General features: G+C 42.4%; 1 protein-coding gene across 3 annotated transcripts in view; it reads right to left on the bottom strand.

The window, feature by feature from the left end:
• Positions 1 to 23639, bottom strand: part of CCDC85A (coiled-coil domain containing 85A) — an 82392-nt gene that overhangs the window by 8906 nt on the left and 49847 nt on the right. For 2 of the 3 annotated variants that reach the window (XM_071740366.1, XM_071740365.1), the window contains exon 3: positions 10375 to 10451. The exons of the other annotated variant lie outside the window; for it this stretch is intronic. In XM_071740366.1, the coding sequence (XP_071596467.1) occupies positions 10375 to 10451 (77 nt within the window). The remainder of the gene's footprint in view (positions 1 to 10374; positions 10452 to 23639) is intronic. 3 annotated transcript variants of the gene reach the window in all.

Raw genomic sequence — 23639 nt, forward strand, 5'->3', positions numbered from 1 at the left:
AGCAAGGTCTACGTGAGGTAGCTAAAGTGCCACACTGCTGAGTGTCATGCCAACATTCTGACACTTGAGGGAATCTGTCTGGAAAAATCAGGATGTAGTAATAAAACTCCTTATGTATATATGTTGCCCCACAGATGTGCTTTCAGGTTCAGAGAGACAATTTCAGCTCAGAGGAAGGTTTTGAGGAAGACTTATTTTATCCCAACAATTCTGAAAACTTTTCCTTCAACAAAACATTGCTGCAAGGTTTTGCAAGCTCAGCCCCAGCCAACCAGGGAAGGAGCAGCAATCTCCAGGCTGCCAGCTCACTCCTTCCCTCCCTCTGGATGCCTTGATGCAAGGGCATATCCCCCTGCTCACCTGTGAGATGTCAATTGATACCCAACGTTGACGACCTCAAGGGCTTTTTCCTCCCAGCAAACACCTGAAAGGGTCCTGCAGGACACTGCCAAACAAGCGCAAGCTGCTTAAGACTCTTACAGCTCAGTCACCTCAAACTTTGCAGGCTGTAAAGTGTCTCCTGGAGCAACTGCAATGCTGAAGTAACCTTAGTAAGCAGCCAGCTTCAGAAGAGTGCTAAAAATACCCCTGCTGCATCCACAGACAGCAATGTGATAGCTGCACCAACAGTGATGGCCCAAATAGGCACTGCTGAGGTGCTTTTGACCTGACCTGCTCTTCACTGTCATTCCTCAAGCAGAATTTTGTCAAAAAAAAAACTAAAAAAACAAAAAAACAAAGAAAAAAAATCAATTATTAAGAGAGGAGAAGTTCTTTTCTTACAGAGGAAGAAACACTGTAGAAAACATTAAGAAATGTCCAGTAATGCCTGCTGCAATGTGTGGGAAATGCATTTCTGAAGGAAACATAATGACAGTGGAAAGAGCCTCTGATCAGAATCAGTGCTCAGATGTGCACTGATCTGCCCTGCTGAGCAAGCGCACAGCATGTTGCAGTCTTCTTGGGTTGTCTGTAATCTAAACAATAGGAAAGATGAAGGAGGATGTGGGAGAAAAAGGGCATGGACAGATGACAGGAGGCTGAACTTCACAGATACAGTCTGCCTGAAAGTGTCAAACTGACAGGTACCCCAGCCCAATGCAAGCTCATTTTCTGTGCGTGCCTGTCAAGGATATGCCCCAGGACTCTGTACCCAAAGCTGCATGGCTCAGGGCAGCACCAAAGGAGGACACCACAGAGGATCCTTGTTGCTACTGAACATGTTAGACTTGATCCCAGCAACTGTCTACACCCAGCCTGCAGGACTGAACCTCACACACTGAACCCACCTCCCAAATAAAATAAAATAAAATTAGAATGCTATATATGCTCAGCCCCTGGAAAAGTTACCTTCAGTCTAAATATTAAACCCCATTTGGTGCACAAACTCTCTTTCCAGTGCCGCTTTCCTGCCAAGTGAGAAGCCAATTTGGGAAGGATTTATAGATCTGTTTGTGACTGGGCAGAGTTAATGCTATACTTTGGGAAAGGAAATGTAAGAGGAAGAAAAAGGGGTAATAAAGCAGATTGGAGCCACTCTGATTTAGAATAAATTTCCTCAGTCAGCTTGATCTTTTCATAAGTCAAAGTATTCTGTTTCTTTACTGACTCAAGGGCCAACAAAGATTTTGGTCTATTTTGAATGCTAACAAATAACTACTGCTATCAAAACGCTGGAAAAATTACTACAGACCATTAATCTAAAGCCTCCTGAATATAAGAAAATGGAAAAGTCCTGCCAATTGTCCAAGTTCAGACATTCGACCAGGCAGGTGTCCTCCACAACCTCTGCTGTTTTGTTCCCAATGCACTTCTATCTTTCATGAGAATGACAAACTTCTTGTGAACAAACTACTTTAAGCAGACAGCATTCTCAACACATGTTGGTAGGAAACAGAAAATTAGTATTTCCCTTATGGTCATCTTCCTTCTCTCTCTGCCCTTGATAAGAGACATAAGCTTTTCTTAAAAAACAAGGCAAGTTTTGCAGCCTTGGACTCCTATTACTTCAGCTCAGAGACTTCTCATGGCAGAAGACTTCACACTACCAGGGCAGTGTAGCCTCTGCCTTCTTTGGAAGAAGCTTATTCAAGTAGATAGAATGGCTAGAGTTGGAAGGGACCTTAAAGATTATCTAGTTCCAATCCCCTGCATGGGCAGGGACACCTCCCACTAGACCAGGTTGCTCAAGTCCCATCCAACCTGGACCTGAACACTTCCAGGGAGGGGGCAGCCACAGCTTCTTTGGGCAACCTGTTCCAGTGTCTCATCATCCTCTCAGGAAAGAATTTCTTCCTAATCTCTAACCCAAATCTCCCCTCTTCAAGTTTTAAACCATTTCCCCTTATCCTCTCTCTACACACCCATGTAAAAAGCCCTACCCCAGCTTTCTTCTAGGACCCCTTCAGACATTGGAAGGTTGCTACAAGGTCACCTCAGAGCCTTCTTTTCTCCAGGCTGAACAACCCCAACTTCTTGAGCCTCTCTTCATAGGGGAGCTGCTCCAGCCCTCTGAGCATTTTAGTGGCTCTCCCTCTGGACATGTTCCAGGAGCTCTGTGTCCTTCTTATCCTGGGGACTCCAGAACCGGACACAGTGCTCCAGGTGGGGTCTCACAAGGGCAGAGCAGAGGGGGAGAGTCACCTCCCTCCACAGGCTGTCTGTGCTTCTTTTGGTGCAGCCCAGGACAGGGTTGGCTTTATGAGCTGGCAAGCACAGATTGACAGTTCATGTTGAGCTTCTTGTCCACTACTATCCCCAAGTCCTTCTCCTCAGGGCTGTTTGCAATCCCTTCTCCTCCCACTCTGTATTCATGCATGGGATTGCCTTGACCCAGATGCAGAACCTTGCACTTGGCCTTAATGAACTTCATGCAGTTTGCACAAGTCCACTTCTCAAGCCTGTCAAGGTCCCTATGGATGGCATCCCTTCCCTCTAGTGTGTTGACTTCACCACACAGTTTGGTGTCATCAGCAAACTTGCCGAGGGTGCATTCATTTCCACTGTTTAAGTCAACAACAAAGATGTTAAACAGCACTGGTCTGAGTACCAACTCTTGAGGAACACCTCTCATCACACATCTCCATTTGGACACTGAGCCACTGATCACAGCTCTTTGGGTGTGACCATCCATCCAGTTTCTTATCCAGTGAATGGTCCATCCATCAGATCTGTATCATTCTGAGATCAGAATGTCATGCAGGACAGTGTTGAATGATTTGCACAGGTCCAGGTAGGTGACATCTGTTGCTCTGTTGCTTTGTCCACCGAGGCTGCAACCCCATCATAAAAGGGCCACCAAATTAGTCAGGCAGGACTTGCCCTTAGTGAATCTGTGTTGGCTATCATGAATCATGCCTTTGTTATCTGCTTGCCTAGCAGAGTCTTCAGGATCTGCTCCATGATCTTGCCAGGTGTAGAGGTGAGAACGACTGGCCTGTAGTTCCTTGGGTCTTTTTTTCCCACTTTTTGAAAGTAGGGGTTATGTTTCCCCTTTTCCAGTCAGCAGGAACTTCACCAGAGTGCCATGACTTCTCAAATATGATGGACAGTGACTTTGCAACTTCATTTGCCAGCTCTTTTAGGAGCCGTGGGTGAATCCTATCAGGTCCTATGGACTTGTTCACCTTCAGGTTTGTTAGGTGGTCTCAAACCTGCTCTTCATCTACAGTGGGAGCATCTTCCTTTTCCCAGTCCCTGCCTTTGGCTTCTGTAACATGGCGGGTGTGACCAGAGTCCTTGCCCATGAAGACAGAGGCAAAGTAGTCATTGAGTATCCCAGTCTTCCCTACATCTTGGGTGACCAGCTCTCCCATTTCCTTCTGGAATGGGACCAAATTTTCCCTACTCTTCCTCTTTTCATAGACAAGATGGGGAGGAGACCAGCATTAACACAGGTCTCCTGTTCCTCAGCAAGTCCTGTGAGCCTTTAGGCACTTCAGCACTCCTGACTATATTATGAGTTCCTGAAGCAGTGAAGTGAAACAAGAGCAAAAGGCACCTTGCCAAAGCAGTGGTGTCTGAAAACAAGGTGGCTGAGAAGACTAGAAAAAGGGGCTTTTCAGACCTATCACCACTGCTGCTTGCCAGTGGGGAGCATGGCAATGTTTGTAATTTCATCAAAACTTGACCTGAATTTCCCCATACTGAGTCCCTTCCCTGCTGGTTTCCAACCCAGATTGCAACTGGGTCCCTGAGCAGGATGCTGGTGATGGGAGGAGAAGTCCTGTTCCCTTTCTCCTCTTCTCTAGCTCCACACACAGCATTTGCATTCAGACATGTAAAGCAAACATCCCATGTGTCCACATGTTTTGGACAGCTCTTTTCATTTATTATCCAACAAAGCTGTGGAAATGGAACCAAATCAGACAGAAGGGATGACATCATGGCTCCACAGTGCTGAAATACTTATTAACTTTAAACATCCCAAGTAATTTTGAATACACTGTGTTGCACATCAATGTATAAGAAATAACTTACTTTTTTACTCACCCTTCACTGCCAACCTCCCCTACTGCTCCCACCAGCCCTTGCACCCAAGCTACAGCACAGTTCACATACTGTCACGTACTATGTGTGGATTAGACTGCTGCAGAAAGCACATTGTCTAAAGCAGATAAAACCTGCATAAAAACTCCATTTTACCACAATGGTAAGAAAGCGCAGTCACTAAGTGTGCACTAAGTGTGCAGATCCATTTATATATATATATATAATATATATATATATACATATATATATATAAAAATGTATCTGATGCCAGCAGGCTAATCTAGTGAATGGAAAGCATGGGAAATCTGATTCAGTCTCATAAGAGCACATAACAAAAAATTAGATTCATGGAAATATAGCATCTCCCTCACATTTCCATAGCACCACAGGCAAACCCTGCACTGTACTCTGGTCACAGTCAGATGAAAGTCTTGCGTGGAACAGGGCAGCCTTTGATGGAGACAACTAAACATGTACCTTGCTGCTTGAGCCAGCAGAAAACATCATTCTTTCAATCCATGCTGTTGATAAGGGCAGTCATGAATGGAAACCACTGTGGTGCAAAGCACACTACACAGTTTGAATCAGGGACAGTTCATCTGCCAACTCCGCCAGAGGAAGCATGCTGCTTGCTGCCTGACTCACAACCTCCCCATGGCCTGCAGGGATAGCTGAGGAGGAAAAAACACAACTCAGCTCTGTCCCGAGGACACTTGCAGTCACCTGACCAAAACTTTGAAAGAACATGATTTCCCTATCCACCGGGCAGTGCTCTGTTCACTTACCATCAGAGACCTACCTCAGCAAATACACAAGACCTTGTCTCCAGCCGCCTTTTATCCCAGAGCCGAGTGGTTCTCTGGGAGGCGTTACCCTTCCTGCGGGACAGCTGTTGTGCCAGTTCAATCACTACTTGATTTTCAAAGCTTTTCTGATTTCCCCAGCCCTCAATTAACCCGTAAGCTCAAAGAAAACACAGGCTGTGTTTCTCAGCTTGTTTCACTCAGCCAGGCAGCAGAAAGGAGGAGAAACAGAAAGCTTTAGTATGTTGGTGTGTGGGATTAATTGCAGACTACACAAAATAGTAACAATTTCTTTAGGGAACATTCCTGTCAATTAAAATAAAGTAATAATCTGTCCTTCTCCCTGAACTTCAATTACTTTGGTAAACTATTTCTTTCATGAATTTGTATCTTTGAAACATCAAACCTGTAAGCCCTTGCTATTCAGCCTGCCCATGTCAACCAAAGGGAAAAGTGCTGTGCTTAGGAGACCCCAGAAGAGACTCTGGTCACATCCTCAGCTGCTGTAAGCTGATGACCTATTAATTAAAACTGAGGGTGAGAGCACATGCGAAAATAGTGTAGGTAGATGCTGTGGATTTACTTTCAGCAAGTATCTGGTGACATTATTAGGTTAACCCATTGTTGAATGGGTTTTAATTACATTTTTGTTGAAGAATTTCCTATTCTTCTACACACTATGGAAGAGAACAGATAAACATTATAGGACTGTGACACAGATTTTACAAAAAAAGCAAAAACCAAAAAAACCTAACCATACAGTTCCCATCTTCTAGTTAGATTTATAACTAAACTTATGCCATGCTGAGTGAAAAGAACACAGATGTCAGCAGAAAGGTTTTTGAAAAATCTGGAAATGGGTTGAAGTAAAATGTGATAATCTAATGGAAGTGGAAAGAAGCAGATATGGAGTGATGGAAGCACTTAAAAATAAACTAGTGTGTGCCTAAGGGTCATGCCTGCCATTTCACACTTACACATATCAGGACTGGAAAAGGCTATCCAAGGTGCCAAAAAAAAAAAAAAAATTAAAAAAGTGCAAGAAGCAACAGTGGAAATTAAAGATTTACAACAAAAAGAGATGGAACAGGACCAAAAAACTTGCAAAGGAAAGAATGAGGAAACAAGAGGCAGAAAAGCCCATGTGAGAGGGAGCAGAATTCCAGCTCATCACCTGCCTTATGGCTTTGGTGCTACACTCCACGAACAACAGGAGCTCAGCTCCCCACATCCAGCCCCAGGCCCCACTGATCCACGGCAGTTTGTTCACTCAGGAAGCAGCATCCTAGCAATACTTCCTTTCATTAAAAGGTAAAGCCTAGTTACAAGGACAAAGAGTTAGAATGGGGAAATGTCAGACTATTTCATCTCTGCCTCTTGCTCCCTCCTTCCACAAAACAAATAAAAACTGAAGCAATTTAAATTGGGTGGCTTGCCAAGAATATTCTTTGCAAATGCATTCACTGTCATTACATGACGGATGTCTGTATTTCCGTAATGTTTCAGCCCTGAAATACTATCCTTATGAACATTCAGGGATATCTTCAGTAAACTGACATGTGGGTGCCAGATCCTGACGTTGCTTCCCCCAACATACAGTACAGATAGATGTTATGCACCACACAAGCCTGGGAGGACACTCCTGGTTTCAGTTAGCTGAAGTTACACCCTGACACAAGAGATCTGTCACAGTCCAGGAAGCTGAAACCGGGATCTGAATCCACTGTTTGGTCCCTACATATTTTCTGAATTCTTGCTGTCTATCTTCATTACAGCATGCACACACACTGTCCTGGTGAAACCACTGGCCATACTATCATGTTTGGTTTTTTTATTTTAGCAGCAAAACTCAATCCACAGTGATGCTGTAGTTTCATGTACATTTTGAGGCAGCAGAAGGCAGCAGTACTGCCGAAGTCCATGTGCTGCAGAGAACTTTCCTGCTCCATGGGGGAACTACTCTGGCCTAAAATCCATCCAGCAAACTAGAAATGTTCTTGCACAAATACCTTTGCTACTTTGCACTGCTGTCATGTACCCTTACCTACATGAGTGTTTGAGAAGCACCAGGGTAAGCTGAATACCCCTTATCTCAGGCACAGCCAGTGCAGTTCGGCATTCTCAACTGAAGGCCCAGCTGCATACCATAAATCTTGGGAAGTATCTGCCTCCTTGCACAAAAATCCTATTTGTGGCCAGAAAATGAAAGGGTCTGGATCATATCTTGCTACATGCTATCTGAGAGAAGGAAAAAAAAGACTAACTAAGAAAACCAACTGAGCAGCTAACTACAGCTCTCACCAACACAACAAACGTAGAACCCACCTAGGGCTTCTCATAACTCCTAAACCTACTAGTATACTATAAACCACCACCAGAACAACTGTGAAATATTAACAGGCTTAAGTGAATATGCATATTTTTATACCTTTTCTACTACCTGATCAAACTGAAGTATTGACTCAGTGGTGATACTGCATCTGCCCAGGCAAATAAGCCTTTCAGTACAGCAGAGTGAACTAAAACTCATGTTCCAATTGAACAGCAATGGCAGCACTTAGAGCCATTTTCTCTAAATATTAATAAAACCTTTACATTAGAGGTCTGTGGGTTTTGAAAAGAAACTGTTACGTACAGAGGGAGAAAAGCAAAGCAATAGAAATTGGAAAAGATCCACCCCTAAGTGACAGATGAAAGGAGTGATTTCTCTGAAGTGAATGTCAACAAATGTGCCTGTGCATTTTCATGAGTGACACATAAGCAGAAAAGGAGGGAAAGAAAGGATACTGAAAGCAGAGAGGGAAAAGAAGAAAACCAAAGGAGGAGGAGGGGATAAAAAAAGCCTCAGAAAGCAAGGCAAGGACTCTTCAGTGAAGACCTAGCAGAGGAATCTCACAAGTGTGCGTCATCCTCTCTCTCATACTAAGTGCTGCCCCACAGCTACCCAACCCTCCCAGAGCTTCAGGACCCCCTAAGAGAGGTGCTATGTGAAAAGCAAAAGGCACTGGTGAAATTTTAAAGCACAACCCTGTAATTGAGTAAGAGCTGTGCCAGAAACCTTCATCAGTTGTGGAGCTCATCGTATATTTTCCACTGTTTTGTCAAAAGCACTCAGGTTGGCTTAATGCCCACAAACTCCCATTCCTCCCATTAAATGGAGTCAGACCAGTGCCAGGAGCTTATGAATTTCATCCCGCATCCTTGTCTTTGTGAAAGGGCCTGATCACTGCTGAGAGCACGTTCAGGGTATCACCCACAGGAAGAACAAACCCCCAAAACAAACTCATGCAAATGTAATGCCAAGGTAATCAAATGCAAAGTCAGAAGAAGCTTGGTTTCTGCATTTCCTTCCTCTCCCCCAAGTAAGGACTTTCTTTAGGAGGAAAGTTAAGTAAGATATGCCAGGCAATATGAACCCTTGTCAGTCTTCATTTCTTATAATAAAGCATCCAGAGATATTAGGATATCTTTTTAGAACTCTACTACAGATCCTTGTGCCAACAAAATCAAACATCAGGCAAACTTTGACCCATGAATTTAAAAACAAAAAGTAGTTTGCAGGCTTGCTCACCTAGTTCTTCCCCTTCAACGCCCCATAATCTGTATATTTTGCTTCAGTTACTTTTGTAACAGTTACAGCCTTAGGTGCTCTATTTTCACAAGCACTGTTTTCTGGGTAGAGCACCCCATCTAAAATGTTTTCAATGCCTACCATGTGGGTGTTCCAGTCTTTGGCAAGACCTTGTAACAGCTTTCATCAGTCCTGAGTACCTCAAACCCCAGACAAACAAAAGTTACAGCCACTTCTAAAGATTTTTCCCACAAAGAATGCACAATTTATCCCTCAGTGTTGTTCCAGACCCAAGATAAATCACATTATTTTTCAGGCAGATTTGTTAATATTTGCCCTGCGCACGACTCTTGACAAGAAAATAATACTCTTTATCACTGAAGAACAACCTTTTCCTTTCTTTTGAAGACTGGTAATGTGCAAGCAGCTAACCATGCTTGCTCTCCTTCTATTCCCGATCAACAAATTAGGGTACAGAGTCAGAAATTTGTTTGTGGTCAACTTGTGAGAGCTAAAAAAAACCCAAAACTATAGAGGCCCTTCCAATTGTCATATCATAGATGAGAAAAAAACCACCACTTAAAATCTGTCTTAGGAAAGGAAAGTTTTAACTTGGAGCTAATTGTGGATTACACAAATTAATAAATCGGAGACAGTGGATTTTAGTTCTTATTACATTTCACTGCTGTTTGGAATTTTACATTCAAGTAACAGTACTATATTCAATAAAAAGCATGGCTTTTTCTTCAGACAAATGTTTAAATTTAAAATAGTGTTCGACTTAAACAAAATGAAACTCCTTTACTCTTCCAGTGAGCAACTTCATTTGGAGACTTTATGGGTTTTCCTAAGGATTACTTTATGAAATATAGAAGAAATATGCGCCGTTTCGTACGTGTGTGCATAAAAAAAATACAACTGTCTTTGATTCATTCTTAATGAACTTCAAAATTTTTTGTACTTAAAAAAACATATTGGGTAAATCTTCAACTTCTTATTTGCTTTTGTATTTGATTTAATCTCAGTATTGAATATATATCTGAGTTATTACTCCAAATATTAAAAATATTCCAACCCAACTATTATTGCTGAAAACATTTGCATTTTTAAAGCACAACATTTTGGTTAACTGTAAAAAGTACTTGATATGATAACAACAAAAAACCCTTGGAATAAAACCAGAATGTAAAGGGTCAGTCACTGTAATTTTCAAACCTTAAATTAATCATAAGTAGCAGATTCCAGTGTACTTTTTTTAGCTAGGTATCAACACCTGCAAAGGAGAAAAATTAATGAAAGCATTTTCATAGTATTAAGTAAATATCGCACTCAATCATGAGCAAGATGAACAAACAGATGGGAGTGCCTTTGATTATCCAAATGATCAGCCTGACTGTTCAAATGCAGTAATGTCAAATGACAAATAATACTGGGTTTATCTCATGCCTGAAGACTCGAGCATCGCTGTCTAGCTGCTGGCTACTGTTCCCACCAACAGAAGTCACCCACCTGGGGCAGCATGCGATTTTCCTCCTCCAGCTGTCTTACTCTTGCCTCCAGCTGCCTAACATAGGACAAGGTTGATTCTAAAAATCAAAAAGAAGAAAAACTCATATTATCCACAGAGATCTGCTTGTGTTTACTAGTGTCAGAGCCTGCTCTACATTCTGACTTGTATTCACAGCAGATTGTCTCTCTCAACTGATCATCAAGCATTCAGCTCTGCTCCTCTCAAGGGTAGTACACATAACACTGATGCTAGAATTAACCTAATTCCTTGCTGCTTGTGATTCTAAACTGCTACACTTTAAGGTGGTCCCTCCTCAAACATAAGATGTCTTACAGAAAGGCAACACAGACTTGAGTTCTCCCATCCCATCTCCCAAGCTCTTGTACTGTATTTTGGAAATATTTCATAAAAGTAGTGCAGTATCTCATCAACTTGCCATTGAAAAGCTCAGAAAGAAAAGAGTCTTCTGCAGGAAGATGAAGTCAGAGGTCTCTGATGGAACACACAGACACACATCCTTACAAGCCATGACCTTTCCTGAGGGGAACACAGCAGCTTGCCAGCATGAAGGCTCCAGCCACAGCCAGGAATCAGACATGCTGGCATAGCTTGAGCCTGTGGTAGAAACCAGATGTGTGTCCCCAGGGCCCTGAGAAGGTCTGGAGCCTCGCTGACCACACAACAGCCCAGGGCACAGCACTGCTCCCAGTGAGTTCTCCTCCAGGCCAGCACCATACTAGGACATGCTCCAACTGCACTGATTTGCTATGTAGGCTTGATTGAAGAGCAAGATCTTGCCCATCCTATTCAGAAGTAACCTCACTGACCTTCATAAAATAATTAGGCTGATAATAGAGAAGGAAAGTCACTCCTAGTCTGCTCTGTTCCCAAAAACTTTATGTAAGCAGAATAGATTCATGATCCATACCTAAAGGCTCCTGAAAGCTTTCATGTATCGCATTTCTTGGGTCGCACAAAATTTCTGCTATAAAAGTCCTGCATCTAAAAGAAATACATGCCTGAGAAAGTAATACTCATTGACTGCAATAGAAAATGTATCTCCTCAGTCCAGAAACACTTCTCTGACTCTTGTACCTCCTTGTATATAGATGTACTCCATTCTAACTCAGTGATCCACTCAATTTTCTCTGAGATCACAGAATGGTCAGGGTTGGAAAAGACTTCTAAGTTCACTGCATCCAACTGGCAACATTCTCCTCCCCCCCCCACCTCTCAAGTAAAATAAATCAAGATACAAATATATATATATGTATACGTATATATATCGCCATCAAGTGCCTCATCTACAGTTTTTGAATACTTCCAGGGATGGTGAATCTGTACCCTGGGCAGCCTATTCCAGCACCTGACTGCTCTTTCAGTGAAGAAATCCTTCCTAATATCTAGGCTAGACTTCCCCTGGTGTAACTTCACAGCATCTCCTCTGGTCCTATTGTTCACTTGCAAGAAGAGGCCAGCACCCACCTCCCTGCAACCTCATTTCAGGTAGCTGATAACATCTCCTCTCAGCCTTCTCTTCTCCAAACTAAACATTCTCAGTTCCCTCAGCCTCTCCTCACAGGACTTGTTCTCCAGACCCGTCACCAACTCACTCCTCAAGGTCTTGAGGAGTCTCCAGGTCTTTCTTGAAGTGAGGGGCCCAGAACAGAACACAGTACTCCAGGTGCAGCCTCACCACTGCTGAGTGCAGGGGTACCATCACTTCCCTTTTCCTGCTGCTGGCCACACTATTCCTGATAAAAGCCGGATGCTGTTGGCCTTCTTGGCCACCTGGGCACAGTGCTGGCCCAATTTAGGTAGGTGTCAACCAACACCCACAGGTCCTTTTCCACCAGCCTGCTTTGCAGCCACTCTTCCCTAAGCCTGTAGTGTTGCCTGGGGCTGTCATGATCAAAATGCAGGACCTGGCACTTGGCCCTGTTAAACCTCATGCAACTGGCCTCAGACCACTGATTGAACCTGTCCAGGTCCTTTTTTGCAAAACCTTCCCAGCCTCAAGCAGATCAACTCCCACACAACTTGGTGTCATCAGCAAACTTGCAGAGGAAGCACTCTATCCCCTTCATCTAGATCATTGACAAAGATACTGAACAAGACAGTCCCCAGCACTGAGCCCTGGGGAACACCACTGGTTAGCATCCACCAACTGGATTTAACTGTTGATTACTACCCTCTGAGTTGTACAGCCCATTTCTAACCCAGCTAAGAGTCCACCTCTCTGTGCCATGAGCCACCAGCTTCTCTAGGAGAATGCTGAGGAGATAGTGTCAAAGGCTTTACTAAAGTCCAGGCAGACAACATACACAGCCTTCCCCTCATCTACTGGGTGGGTCACCTGGTCATAGCACAAGACCAGGTCGGTCAGGCAGGACCTGCCTTTCCTGAACCCATGCTGGCTGGACCTGATCCCCTTTCTGTCTTGCACTTGCTTTGTGAGCGCACGTGAGACGAACGTCTCCATAATTTTCTGGGCATGGAGGTCAGGCTGACGGATCTCTAGTTCCCTGGATCCTCCTCCGAGATGTCAATTCCAGTAATGTATTTGTACTTATACTACCACATAACTACTATAATTATCCTTCTGATGATTAATCGCACAGACCTCTTGATTTTGGGGACAGTACTGTCAGCTGATATAACTCTGCAAAGCTGCATTGACACCAGAGCTGCTCAGTGGTTTAAATGGGCAGATGAATTTGTGCACCAGCTTCTGGTGATACCTAATCACTTCATCAGCTGGCCTGTGAAACAGAGGTGATGGGAAATGAGGTGTCACTTACTGCTCTTAGGAGACTGCAACAGGCTAAAATATGCATGCACAGACAGAGCACAGGAATTTACACAAGATGAAGTAATTTGTCGAAAAGGATTAATACATGGCAAGGCACTGGATTAAAAATAGAATTGTACAAGAGAAGGGAAAGAGGTAATCTGAGGTTCTGTGTGCTCTGATGCTTAAGTATGTTCATAGCTAGTGATGTGTGCATCTCATGAGAGTCACTAAGCCTAGCTCAAATGAGCACTTAGAAGATGAACAGCTTATTCAATTAAGTGTGTATGACAGGGTCCCTCCCATCACATCACCTTCCTTCCCAGCAGCCACACACACGGGAGGAGTGCAGAAGCTCCCTCACCATTATGGCCATTGGCACAGGTAACAGCTCCCAGCACACCTCATCTCTGTTGTTTTCTGTGGAGCCATCCTTTTGGAGAGACTGCAGTGGGCATTTTCTTTTGCAGCAGCCATCTCTAAACACACTGCAAATCCACTGCTGTGTTAGTTTTAGGCTTCTACTCCATGCTCAAGTCCACCTTTGCAGCAGTGCCCATTTCTTGCAGGCTTCTTTCTGGATTCTCTTTAACTCTAGATTTGCTGTAATTTTCCATTTGTTTTACCATATTTTTACCATTTATTAGCTCCTCTTACAATGTATACCTCTTGGTAAAGATTCTCTCTCAGTTTTATTTCTTAACTTGGAAGCTGGGAGGCCAGAGCTGAGATTTATGCTACTTCAAATCACACAACTCTTCTGTCAGCTCACAACCTTGCAATGCCACTTCATACCAGCTAAAGACTTGGTTTGAAATCTCTGTGCCTATTAACTCTTCTAAACTGTGCAAAAAAGTTATTTAAATCTGCTTTTATAATCTGATCAAACTGAAAATTTTGTGATCTACCAAAGCCTTGATCTAGCAAATCCTTATTTATGTGAGTCTTCTTAACACACAGACTAGATTTATATATTGCATCTGTTAACATATGTACACTGCGATGCTATGGGCTTCAAGGTAAAAAGGAGCAAAAAAGCCAGTCAAAGATGTAAGAGATAGAGAAATTGAAAATACAAAAAGTGAAACACTGTCACCAGTAAAACCAGCAAGAAAAAAAAAAAAAAAAAAAAAAAGAAGTTACATCTTAAAAGTATTTATGAGAAGGAGTATACCATCCATCTATTCTTAATCAGCCTAGAGACCAATAAAGAGCTTTAAATAAAGAGCAAATCTCTAAATTGTCATCCAGAAAATGGTTACTTGATACCACTCCCATTCTCATTCCAGGCAAATTTTCACAAGACAATTAAGCAATTTAAAACTGAAGCAGAACGAATCAATGATAGTAAAGCTTCAGATTCAGTAGCTGAGCTGAAAACAAATTTCTCCCAGAGGGAAAGCAGTACAGAAGCTGGGCATCACTTCCACAACATTACTGTTGTCTTATAATAAAGCACTTAATAAGATGCTACAGTGTGTCAGGCAACCACTGCTCTGAAACATAACCTGCACAAACAAGACAGTCCCTAGATGATGTCATTAGTCATAAAACCTTTTTGTTTTATCCATCCCCAAACAGACTTCTCTCACATTGCTCATTTACACAGAGTTGCAAGCACACTGAAAAGCCCTCCCTTATTTGCAGAATCTCAAACTTGAGTTGTAGACTGCTTACAGATAAATTTCCAAACATAAATTTGCTGAGCTTCCTCTGCCCAAAACACAACGAGGGAAAACCAGCATCTCTATTCTACAGAAGCTCAAGTACTCTGTTCTGGTTAATAGCTTAGAAGCTCTGTTGAGATCAAACACATACCCAAATAAAAAGAGACAAACAATTATTTGGGGCCTGCACTGAAACAAAATCTGACCACAGATCTGTAACACTGCGGTAATCAAACTACCAGTTTAATCACCTGGGGCCTTCTTGGTTACATTGTTTCCACTCCTTCCCAGTTTACTTCACAAGATACTTACAGAGTAGCAACAACCGGAACAATTTATACTCTCAGAAATGGGTTCCTACCAAATGAGCTTCCCTACTTGAGCTTCCCATGCTCTTCGCATGACATGAAAATCATGCGAAAACCTTGTGGTGCTTTATTCCAGGGCTGAAACTAAAACTTTTTTCCAAAAAACTTTTTTCCAAATTATCAGAGATACAGTAATATCTTGTTTTTAGGGAAATTCAGTGACAATCCACCCTTTCTCCACATCCATCACTCTAACATGCTGTAAGACATCAATATTTGGGTAGCTGATCTTTTTGGCTTTTGACATCCACACTCTTGAAGCTGGCAGGTATTTCTGGGCTATGTCGATCTTTATCAGACACATTGCTGCCAAAGGCATATAGGTGCCTTATTTTCATGGGTTCATTTTTTTTTTGTTTGGTTATTTGTTTTTATTTGGGTGGGGTTTTTTGTTTGTTGGTTTGGCTTGTTTTTTTTTCAGAGACTGAAGGGTTACAGCTACAGGGAACTGTGAGATTGCACTGGAGGACTCGGGAAGTAATGAAAGAAGTGCTTTACCTCAACAACTGAATTCTGTTTTTCTGCATTTAAAAACAAACAAACAAAAGCCCCACAATGATTCCAAGTTATAATAGTTGTCTTCAAAAACGGAGCATGGGGATCCACAGGCTTCCTTTTGACTAACTATAAAGGATAAATACATCCATGCAGAAGATATGTTTCATGGAAAACATATAGAACCTTTTACATTTGGAGAAAACTAGAAATACAGTGGAAGAGCAAGTAGACATCCCACAGAAGGCAGAAAAAATCCTCCAAGATGAAAATACTGAGAAGGCTGGAGGTATAAGGAGACAAGAGTAATACTGTTTGCATTGATCTCTAGCCATTCACTTATGGCCAGCATGGAGAGATGTGACACTGGACAGAAGGCTGCTCTGAAGCAGCAGCAGCCAGTCCTTACATCCTCGTAGACAAAACCGAGAACACAGTTTCATGACAGTGCAAACATCACCTTGGTCCTGTTCACATCAACATTTTCTGCTTCCACTGGCTCAGCTCTATTTGGTACTCATGTTCCTAAAGGAGGTCACCAGAATTTGGAGAGCTGTCACATCCCCATGTGCTTATTTTAAACATCATCAGTATAAACGAGGGAAACTGCCAACAATTACAGAATCACAGAATGCTTTAGGTTGCAAGAGACCTCCAAGATGATGCAGTCCAACCTTTGACCAACACCGTAAGCTAACTACTAAACCACGTCCTTAAGGACCAGGTCCAAACACCTTTTAAATACCTCCAGGGATGGTGGTATACCATCTTTGCTTTACCTCAGCAAAGAATTTTAGCACATCCTGTGCAGTGATACTTTGATGTATGGCAATGAATGGTCGATTAAGGTATATTCAACTTCAACAGGCAAAGTAATTTGTAAGAATTTAATAACTGAATATCAATTTTGGTCATTCAGAGCCTCAGCCAGAATCCCACGATGAAAACTAAATAATCTTTCAATAAAGGGAAGATGAAAAACAAGGCTGTGCAAGGGCTATTTTAAACCCTTCTGTAATTAAATGACAGCTCCATACATTTATGAAAGGGTTTCTATGCTAACTGGGGAGCAGATTCAATGACATGCAAACTATCTCCCTGTCCTATAATTCTTAGACATCTGATTTAATTACTTCAATATTAATATTCATGACTAAAACATGTTATTACTGCAATCCATCCCCTTTATGCTTTATTCTGCAAGAAAAAAAAAAAAAAAAAAAAAATCACACTGTGGGATTTACGCTAACATAAATTTACACTACCAGCATCTCTAAATTGGTGAAGCTGCTCAGTGTTTGCACTGGCAATGATCAGCATCCAGCCTCCCAGCAGCAGGATTAGATGACCTCACAAGGTCATTTTTAGCCCTGTCTTCTATGATTTTTCTATTACAGTTGCACATCTTACATAACGCTCCAATGGAATAAATGCCAGAGAACTTTTGATTAAAGCACAGCCCAGTTTCCCCCTAACGCAGTGCCTTTAGGATTAGTGCTACCATGTAGACAGAAAGTCATCTGCCTAAGGCAAAATTTTATTAAGCTCACTAGAATGTTTAAGAGCTATTTACCACTAAGACACATATTCTTGAAAAGTTTTGGGACTGCAAACACAGCAGCATTATCATTAAGATAGGATTTGCATTTCTTAGTATCTCTGTTGTCTGAAATTCTCCCACTTCAAGCTGAGATTTCTTGTGACTACTATCCAGCATTTCTTGACTTCTCCCTGTAATTAAAAAAAGAATTAACTATGCTTGGCTAGTTCACCAAGTCTTTAAAAACTGAGTCCCAGCAAGGGGAAAAGCTTACATATGCAAACATCCAGAATGCAACTGTACCCCTGCCACTTTGTGTTATCTTCCAGGCAACACATGCCATGTTTCCCCGTGTCAGTACATATTACAGAGACATGGGCTAATTACAATATCTGCAATCAGACGTTTTAACCCATATTTCATATAAAAAGTGTTAAAAGTGACAGTTTTTAATCACAAATTATGTATCTGCTAATAGAAAAAATACTTCTCATTGCTATGGGGCAGCCCTAGCCAAGCCTTTAAGGATCCATCAATGCTGTCCAACTCCAACTGCCAAGGCATTTGCATTCATCTGTATTTAAATGCCACTGTGATGCTACAGATTATGCAGTTGTAGTGAGTGGCCCTGGCTGGCCAGGCTGCCATGCCCACGCTTCCCCATGGCAAGGAGCAGGAATCATCCTGCTGCGGCAGCACCTGAGGGTGTCATTCCTGCTGAGGTCACTCAAGGAATGTCTGAGGTCACCCAATTGCTGTCTGTGAAACGATCTAGTAAAAATATAGGGTTTGCTTCCACTTAAGAACTGCATTGATTTAGACTGGCATTTGCTGGAAGAGTTTGTTGCAAGTTTAGCTTTAGGGCGCAAAAAAAATTTACAGTTTAATTCATTACAAAAAAAGCTCTGGCTTAAACAACTCTAATAAAGAAAGAGGACTGGGCTACAGGAGTACCTCAAAATTGTATCAGATGAGATAACGTTTTGTTTTTTACTTCTCTGAGGCTATCAATTACACTTTTGGTAACAGCTGGAAAACACTGTCATGCTGTAATACTAACCTTGGTTGTTCGGGGTTTTTTGGTGCTAGAGATGACAACAGCAAAGCTTTTCTTGCTGACCTGCTTGATAGCCTGTTAGCTCCACTTCAGCCTGTGCTAAATCCATTTGCCACGTTATTGATGAAAACTGAGAAAATCAAATCCATTATGCTATTGCTAAAACCTTTCTCACTGGCTGTTAGTTTGTTCTGGTATTGATTTTGTGTGTTTCGTGATTGGTAAAATCCTTATCGACTCCACTTACTTCGCTGCCTGGATTTGTCCCTGTGCCACCACTCTCATGTGCTCATTAGGGGTGTCCCTCAACTGCAGGCACATTCTCCTGACTGGCAGTGCAGCAGGAGAGGAGGGGTGTTCACTGGGCTCCTGTGCAAAATCTAGTGAAAGCCTGGAAAAGGCAAGTTTGAGAATAGTTTTGCTTAGGGATGGAAGGTAGATGAGGACACTGGCTTGGAGACATAAATGAGGGGGGGTTTCACTGCCTTTCTAGAAAGAACCTAGAAAAAGACATTTTGACCTTACACCAGTGCCTCCTGATCACATTGATCTGCATTTGTTAAGTGCTCCCTTGTGCAAACACAGGGCCAGCATTAAAGCAGGCACCTCTTCAGGGCCCCATGCATTCACAGCGTCACCTCTGGCTTCTCTCAGTTCTGCTGTGCTCATGTCCAATAACCATTTGCAGTACAATGAAATGAAAAAACCCAAAACCAAAAAAACCCAAAACCAAATACAAAACCAAAACAAAACCAGAAACAAACAAATAAACACCCCCCCCCAAAAAACAAACAAAAAAACCCAACCAAACCAAACCAAACACAACCTAAATGAAAATACAAAGCTTCCCAGCAACAGTAGCATTAGGGGAAAAAGCAAAGGACCAAACTGACTGGACTGCACAATACTATATGCACTAAAGGTTCCGTGCCATCCCCACAACTTCTTGCAGATACTCATGGCCACATCCCTTATCACATAGCACTGTTTTTCAGGCCAAAATCATCAGATGTTGAAGAAACATCATGTAAAAAGGTTACTTTGGTTGAGAACTGCAGTATTGCAATTGCAGAATTGCAGCAGGCTCTAGTTAAGACTATATTGGTTTCCACTTGGAAGTGTGCAATGTAGGCCAACACTGAAAACAGCACCTCCAGGAATTCTGAATCAGACCAAACTTATGAATGATTTTTATGCCAATCTACTGCCTCATTAGGAGGCAGTTATCCAACCTGTAAACTCCCTCTTCATGAGTTATTATTTGTGTGACTCAAAGCCAAATCCAAATGATGCCCCCACGAGAGCTGAAATAGAAGCTTCCACATTACTTAAGCCACTGAACAACAGCACATACTTTTTCTTGCTACAGCTACAACACAGATGCCAAGAGATATTTGGGCAGCAGGCAGTGCCATGAAAGCAAGCAGGGCAGCAAGACCTCTCTCCAGCTCCCTTTCTAGCTCCTTGGCTCCATTCCAGTCCTACACCTTCTCCATTTCCTGCAAGAGAAGCACCCCACAGTGAGTTGCAGTGTGCAGGCACCAAGCCTCACATCAACCCTGCCAGGAAGCTGGCACATCAACAGCATCTCCTATGTTCAGTGATGCCGGCACACCCAGCCTTCAAGGGAAAAGTATCCTTAAGAAAACTGGGAAAAAAATAACCCAGAAGGACGCTGGGATTTAACATAGCTGTTAACTGTGAGCCCTGCTGCCTCAGGGGTACAGGAAAAGCTGCTGAAAGGGTGAGGAGTGTTTTATGTTCACGCTTAAACTAAAATGTGCCAATTGACACTTGTTACATCAAAAATCAGGGAAAATGCAACCAACCACTTACAATACTGTTTGGGAAATGTCTTTCCTGCATTACACAGCCCTTTTACAATCATGTTTTTCAAACTTTTTGTGGCTTCTCTTACTTTTAAAGTGTTCTAAACCATTCCCACAATCCAGCTATCTGGAAAGCAGAAAGGCTTTCAGAATGCACCCAGACAAAAAGAGAAGGTTTTACACTTAGTGAACACACGAGGGATAATAACTGTCTCAGACAAATGAAGAAATCAATTCCTTAACCAATGTCAGAGTGGAGAAAGAGGAGGAAGTAAAGAAGCAAGGAGAATGCCAAGATGCTAAATTTAGATCAGCTGTTATTCCCACTCTGCAAATATCCATAGACAAAGAACCTTCACTTTCAGAGCTGCCATTGCAGATCACACAACCTACAACTCAGAATTAAAGCACATGGACCCAATACCATAAAGTTACAGCAGCAAACAGTTCTGCACAAATACACCAAAATATGTCAAGCTATGTGAATTAACCGGGTAAATTAAGAGACCAATATCCCAGATGTTCTCACTAATTACATTGTCTCCCAACTAAATATGGAAGTCAAAAATATGATAAATTTTCCAGTGGTTCTGCCCTTTGATCTTCACCAGCACTCCAGCAAAACAACGGAAATTCTCCTGCATCCAGTCATCTCACTCACCCATCTTGCAAATACCTACAATATTATGATCCTTCATTGAGAAAACCAAGCCAGCATGTGGTCTGTATGACATAAAGCCATAAAGGAGAGAAAAATGTCAATGCATTTATAGAAAGCTTTCATTTTATTTGTAACAGGAGACCTCAGAGTTTTTCTCACAACATTGTGGTTATGAAATAAGCATATCATTTATATGAATGATGAGGAGTCAGTGAGGGACTTCGTTACTTAAAGACATACAAGATGAGTACATTTCATAAACAGTGACAAACTGCAGAAAAGTTTCTTTGTGATGCTATTAGTCCTTACTTCAATTCATAACCACATGAAAGAAAAAAAAAATTAAAAAAATTATTTGGCTAAGTAGAAAGAGAGGGCAAAGGGGGACAGCTATGCCTCTGGCTTTTAGAAACAAAGGCATCAGAACATCCAGTGTATCCACGTGCCTGCAGGCACTCTCTAGCCCAGAGCAGGCTGCCTGAATGCCCATGATCTCCATCGAAGCTGCTGGATCCTGCAGCAATGAGCACTCGGCAGCAGTGCACCCAGGAATTGACCCCAGCAGGTCACCACCACAGCACCGAGACACTGCCTACCCAAAAAAAAAAAGGGAAATAATGTGCTCCCCAAAATCCTGAGTATCTCATCGTAGGATGGATATTTACTAGGAAACACAAAAGGGAAAACTACAAATACAGGAGGTCTCCAAAGGAAAGAGAAACTAAATTTATACAACTATCCATATCTATGGATGAGCAAGGAGGAGCACTTCTGCAATCAAACACGAGCAGAAGCTGGGGAGCTGCCAGAGGAAGGCAGGCTAATGTGAGCAAACACAGCGAGGATTTAAAATATCAGGACAAAAGGAGGTTTTGGATTAATTTCTCTACACAGAGTGATTAAGATGTTGGACAGGGTATTAAATGTAGTAAAAGATGTTGCAAGATTAAATACGTCCTTGGGACTGAAACAACCCGCTTGCTTACCTCAGCCCATTAAAGAACCATCACATAATAACACCTTCCTGTCCCTGCTGAGCCTGCTCACGTTTGCAGCAGGAAAGATGACCATTTTGTAAAATTACCACACTGGCAAACTCAGCACAGAACCTAATTCTGAAGAAAAATTAACTATCCATATTTCATGCTGACAGCTACACAATAGTGGAGAAGCGGGCTGTCTGTATAGCTTCCACCTCTTCTGTAAGACTTTTTCAGGCTGATTGCGGAAGTGTGTAATAAAAAGAAGCATTCAAATTACGTGGATTTTAAGTCAGAATCTGTCAGTGCAAGTCAGTCACTATCTGTAGGTACTCACATCTCCAATAGTCTGTCTGCCAGGCCACATAACACAAGAGCCTGGGCTGTCTCCTCTCTCAGCTTGGACATCCATATCTCCAGACAAGATCCCTGGGAGGAGAAAGCCCCAGGAGGGATCTGACAGATCAGGAATAAGAATGTCCAGCTCCAGCTGAAATCAGCACCTTACTAAGCTACTTCAGCACTTTGGGAAACTGTAGATGTCTGCTGCATGCTATAGATACCTCAAACAAACCTGATCTCAGGGGCACAGAGATGCCTGTAGCAGCAGACCAGGCACCCACTGAATGCAGAATCCTGCCCTAGCTCCACCTCTTTATTTTCTCTTTTTCTGAGAAACTGACCCACCATCTCTGGGGTCCTGATACGATGCTGAGATTATAAGATTATTCCAGCAGAGTCCAGTCGGACTCTGCTTCTTCAGCACCACAGCTGAAGTGACTGTCAGAGGAGACTGCATTTAACTGCATGCCAAATCCTGCCACATTGCATTTTCAGGCATCCAAGCTCTCACCAGGACAGGTTTTAGGCATGTTTTGCACATTTCCCCATTCATGTGGTTAGACATGCAGTTCTCTCTACCTTGAAACCACATTTTTCTCTGCCCCATGGCCTCTTCTGCTTTCCCCAAGATTTCTGTCCTTAGAACTACTCAAAGACTGCCATTTATTTTGTCAAAGTATACAGATCTAAACCCACAGCATTAAGTGACCCAGAACAATAACACTTGTGAAAGGCATAAGCCATGGAAACCTGTTTCAACAGGGCTTTAGAGGAAACTACAAGCTCCCCATAAATAGAGTTTTCTGGTTGCTCAGTCCCTGCTCACAGTCATTTCACTGCAATCATAGTATGCTGCTATTATGTTAACATGATGCTGATTAAGACACCAATAATTTATAAGTAATCTCAAACTCAGGTAACAAATCACAGCCCATACCATTACTGATAGGCTGCACTATACATATTTACCTGCTTTCAAACTATCAGCTTAATAAAACAAAATATGCGCAAAACTCCCAGACCAAGCAGATGGTGGCTGAGTCCTTTTTGCCATCTGTCTGCAATGTCTTCACAGCAAAACCAGGCAAGGCTCCCTAAGTCAGCACATTCAGTAACCAGCTGACCATTACCTGGTCAGCATAATTGGTCTCCCATGGTCCCATATAGGTTGCATAGGTTCCAGGACAGCAGATGTAGCAGCTTTGTTAGGATGCTGCTTGTCCTGCTGGCAGCCACTCCACTGATACAGCTTTCTTACCAGAATTAGTAAAGTTAATCCCTGGGCTTTACTACAATGTCATCATCTTCCCAATTGAAGAGGTTAGTGAAGTGCTTTCATTTTACTACAACGTAGGAGAGAAATTCAAATATATCTCCAAGCAGCTTTAAATAAAGGAGGGCAAGTTTCCTGCAGAATCACCCATATACCTTTGCTGCTACCACTGCCACCCACAGCCCAGCAAGGCCACGTCTGAGCCTACACATCTCACTCTGAGCTCTCTTCAACACGCCAGATGTCACACTGCTATTGGCT

Source organism: Heliangelus exortis, chromosome 3 (genome assembly GCF_036169615.1).
Source record: "Heliangelus exortis chromosome 3, bHelExo1.hap1, whole genome shotgun sequence".
Taxonomy (NCBI): Eukaryota; Metazoa; Chordata; class Aves; order Apodiformes; family Trochilidae; genus Heliangelus; species Heliangelus exortis.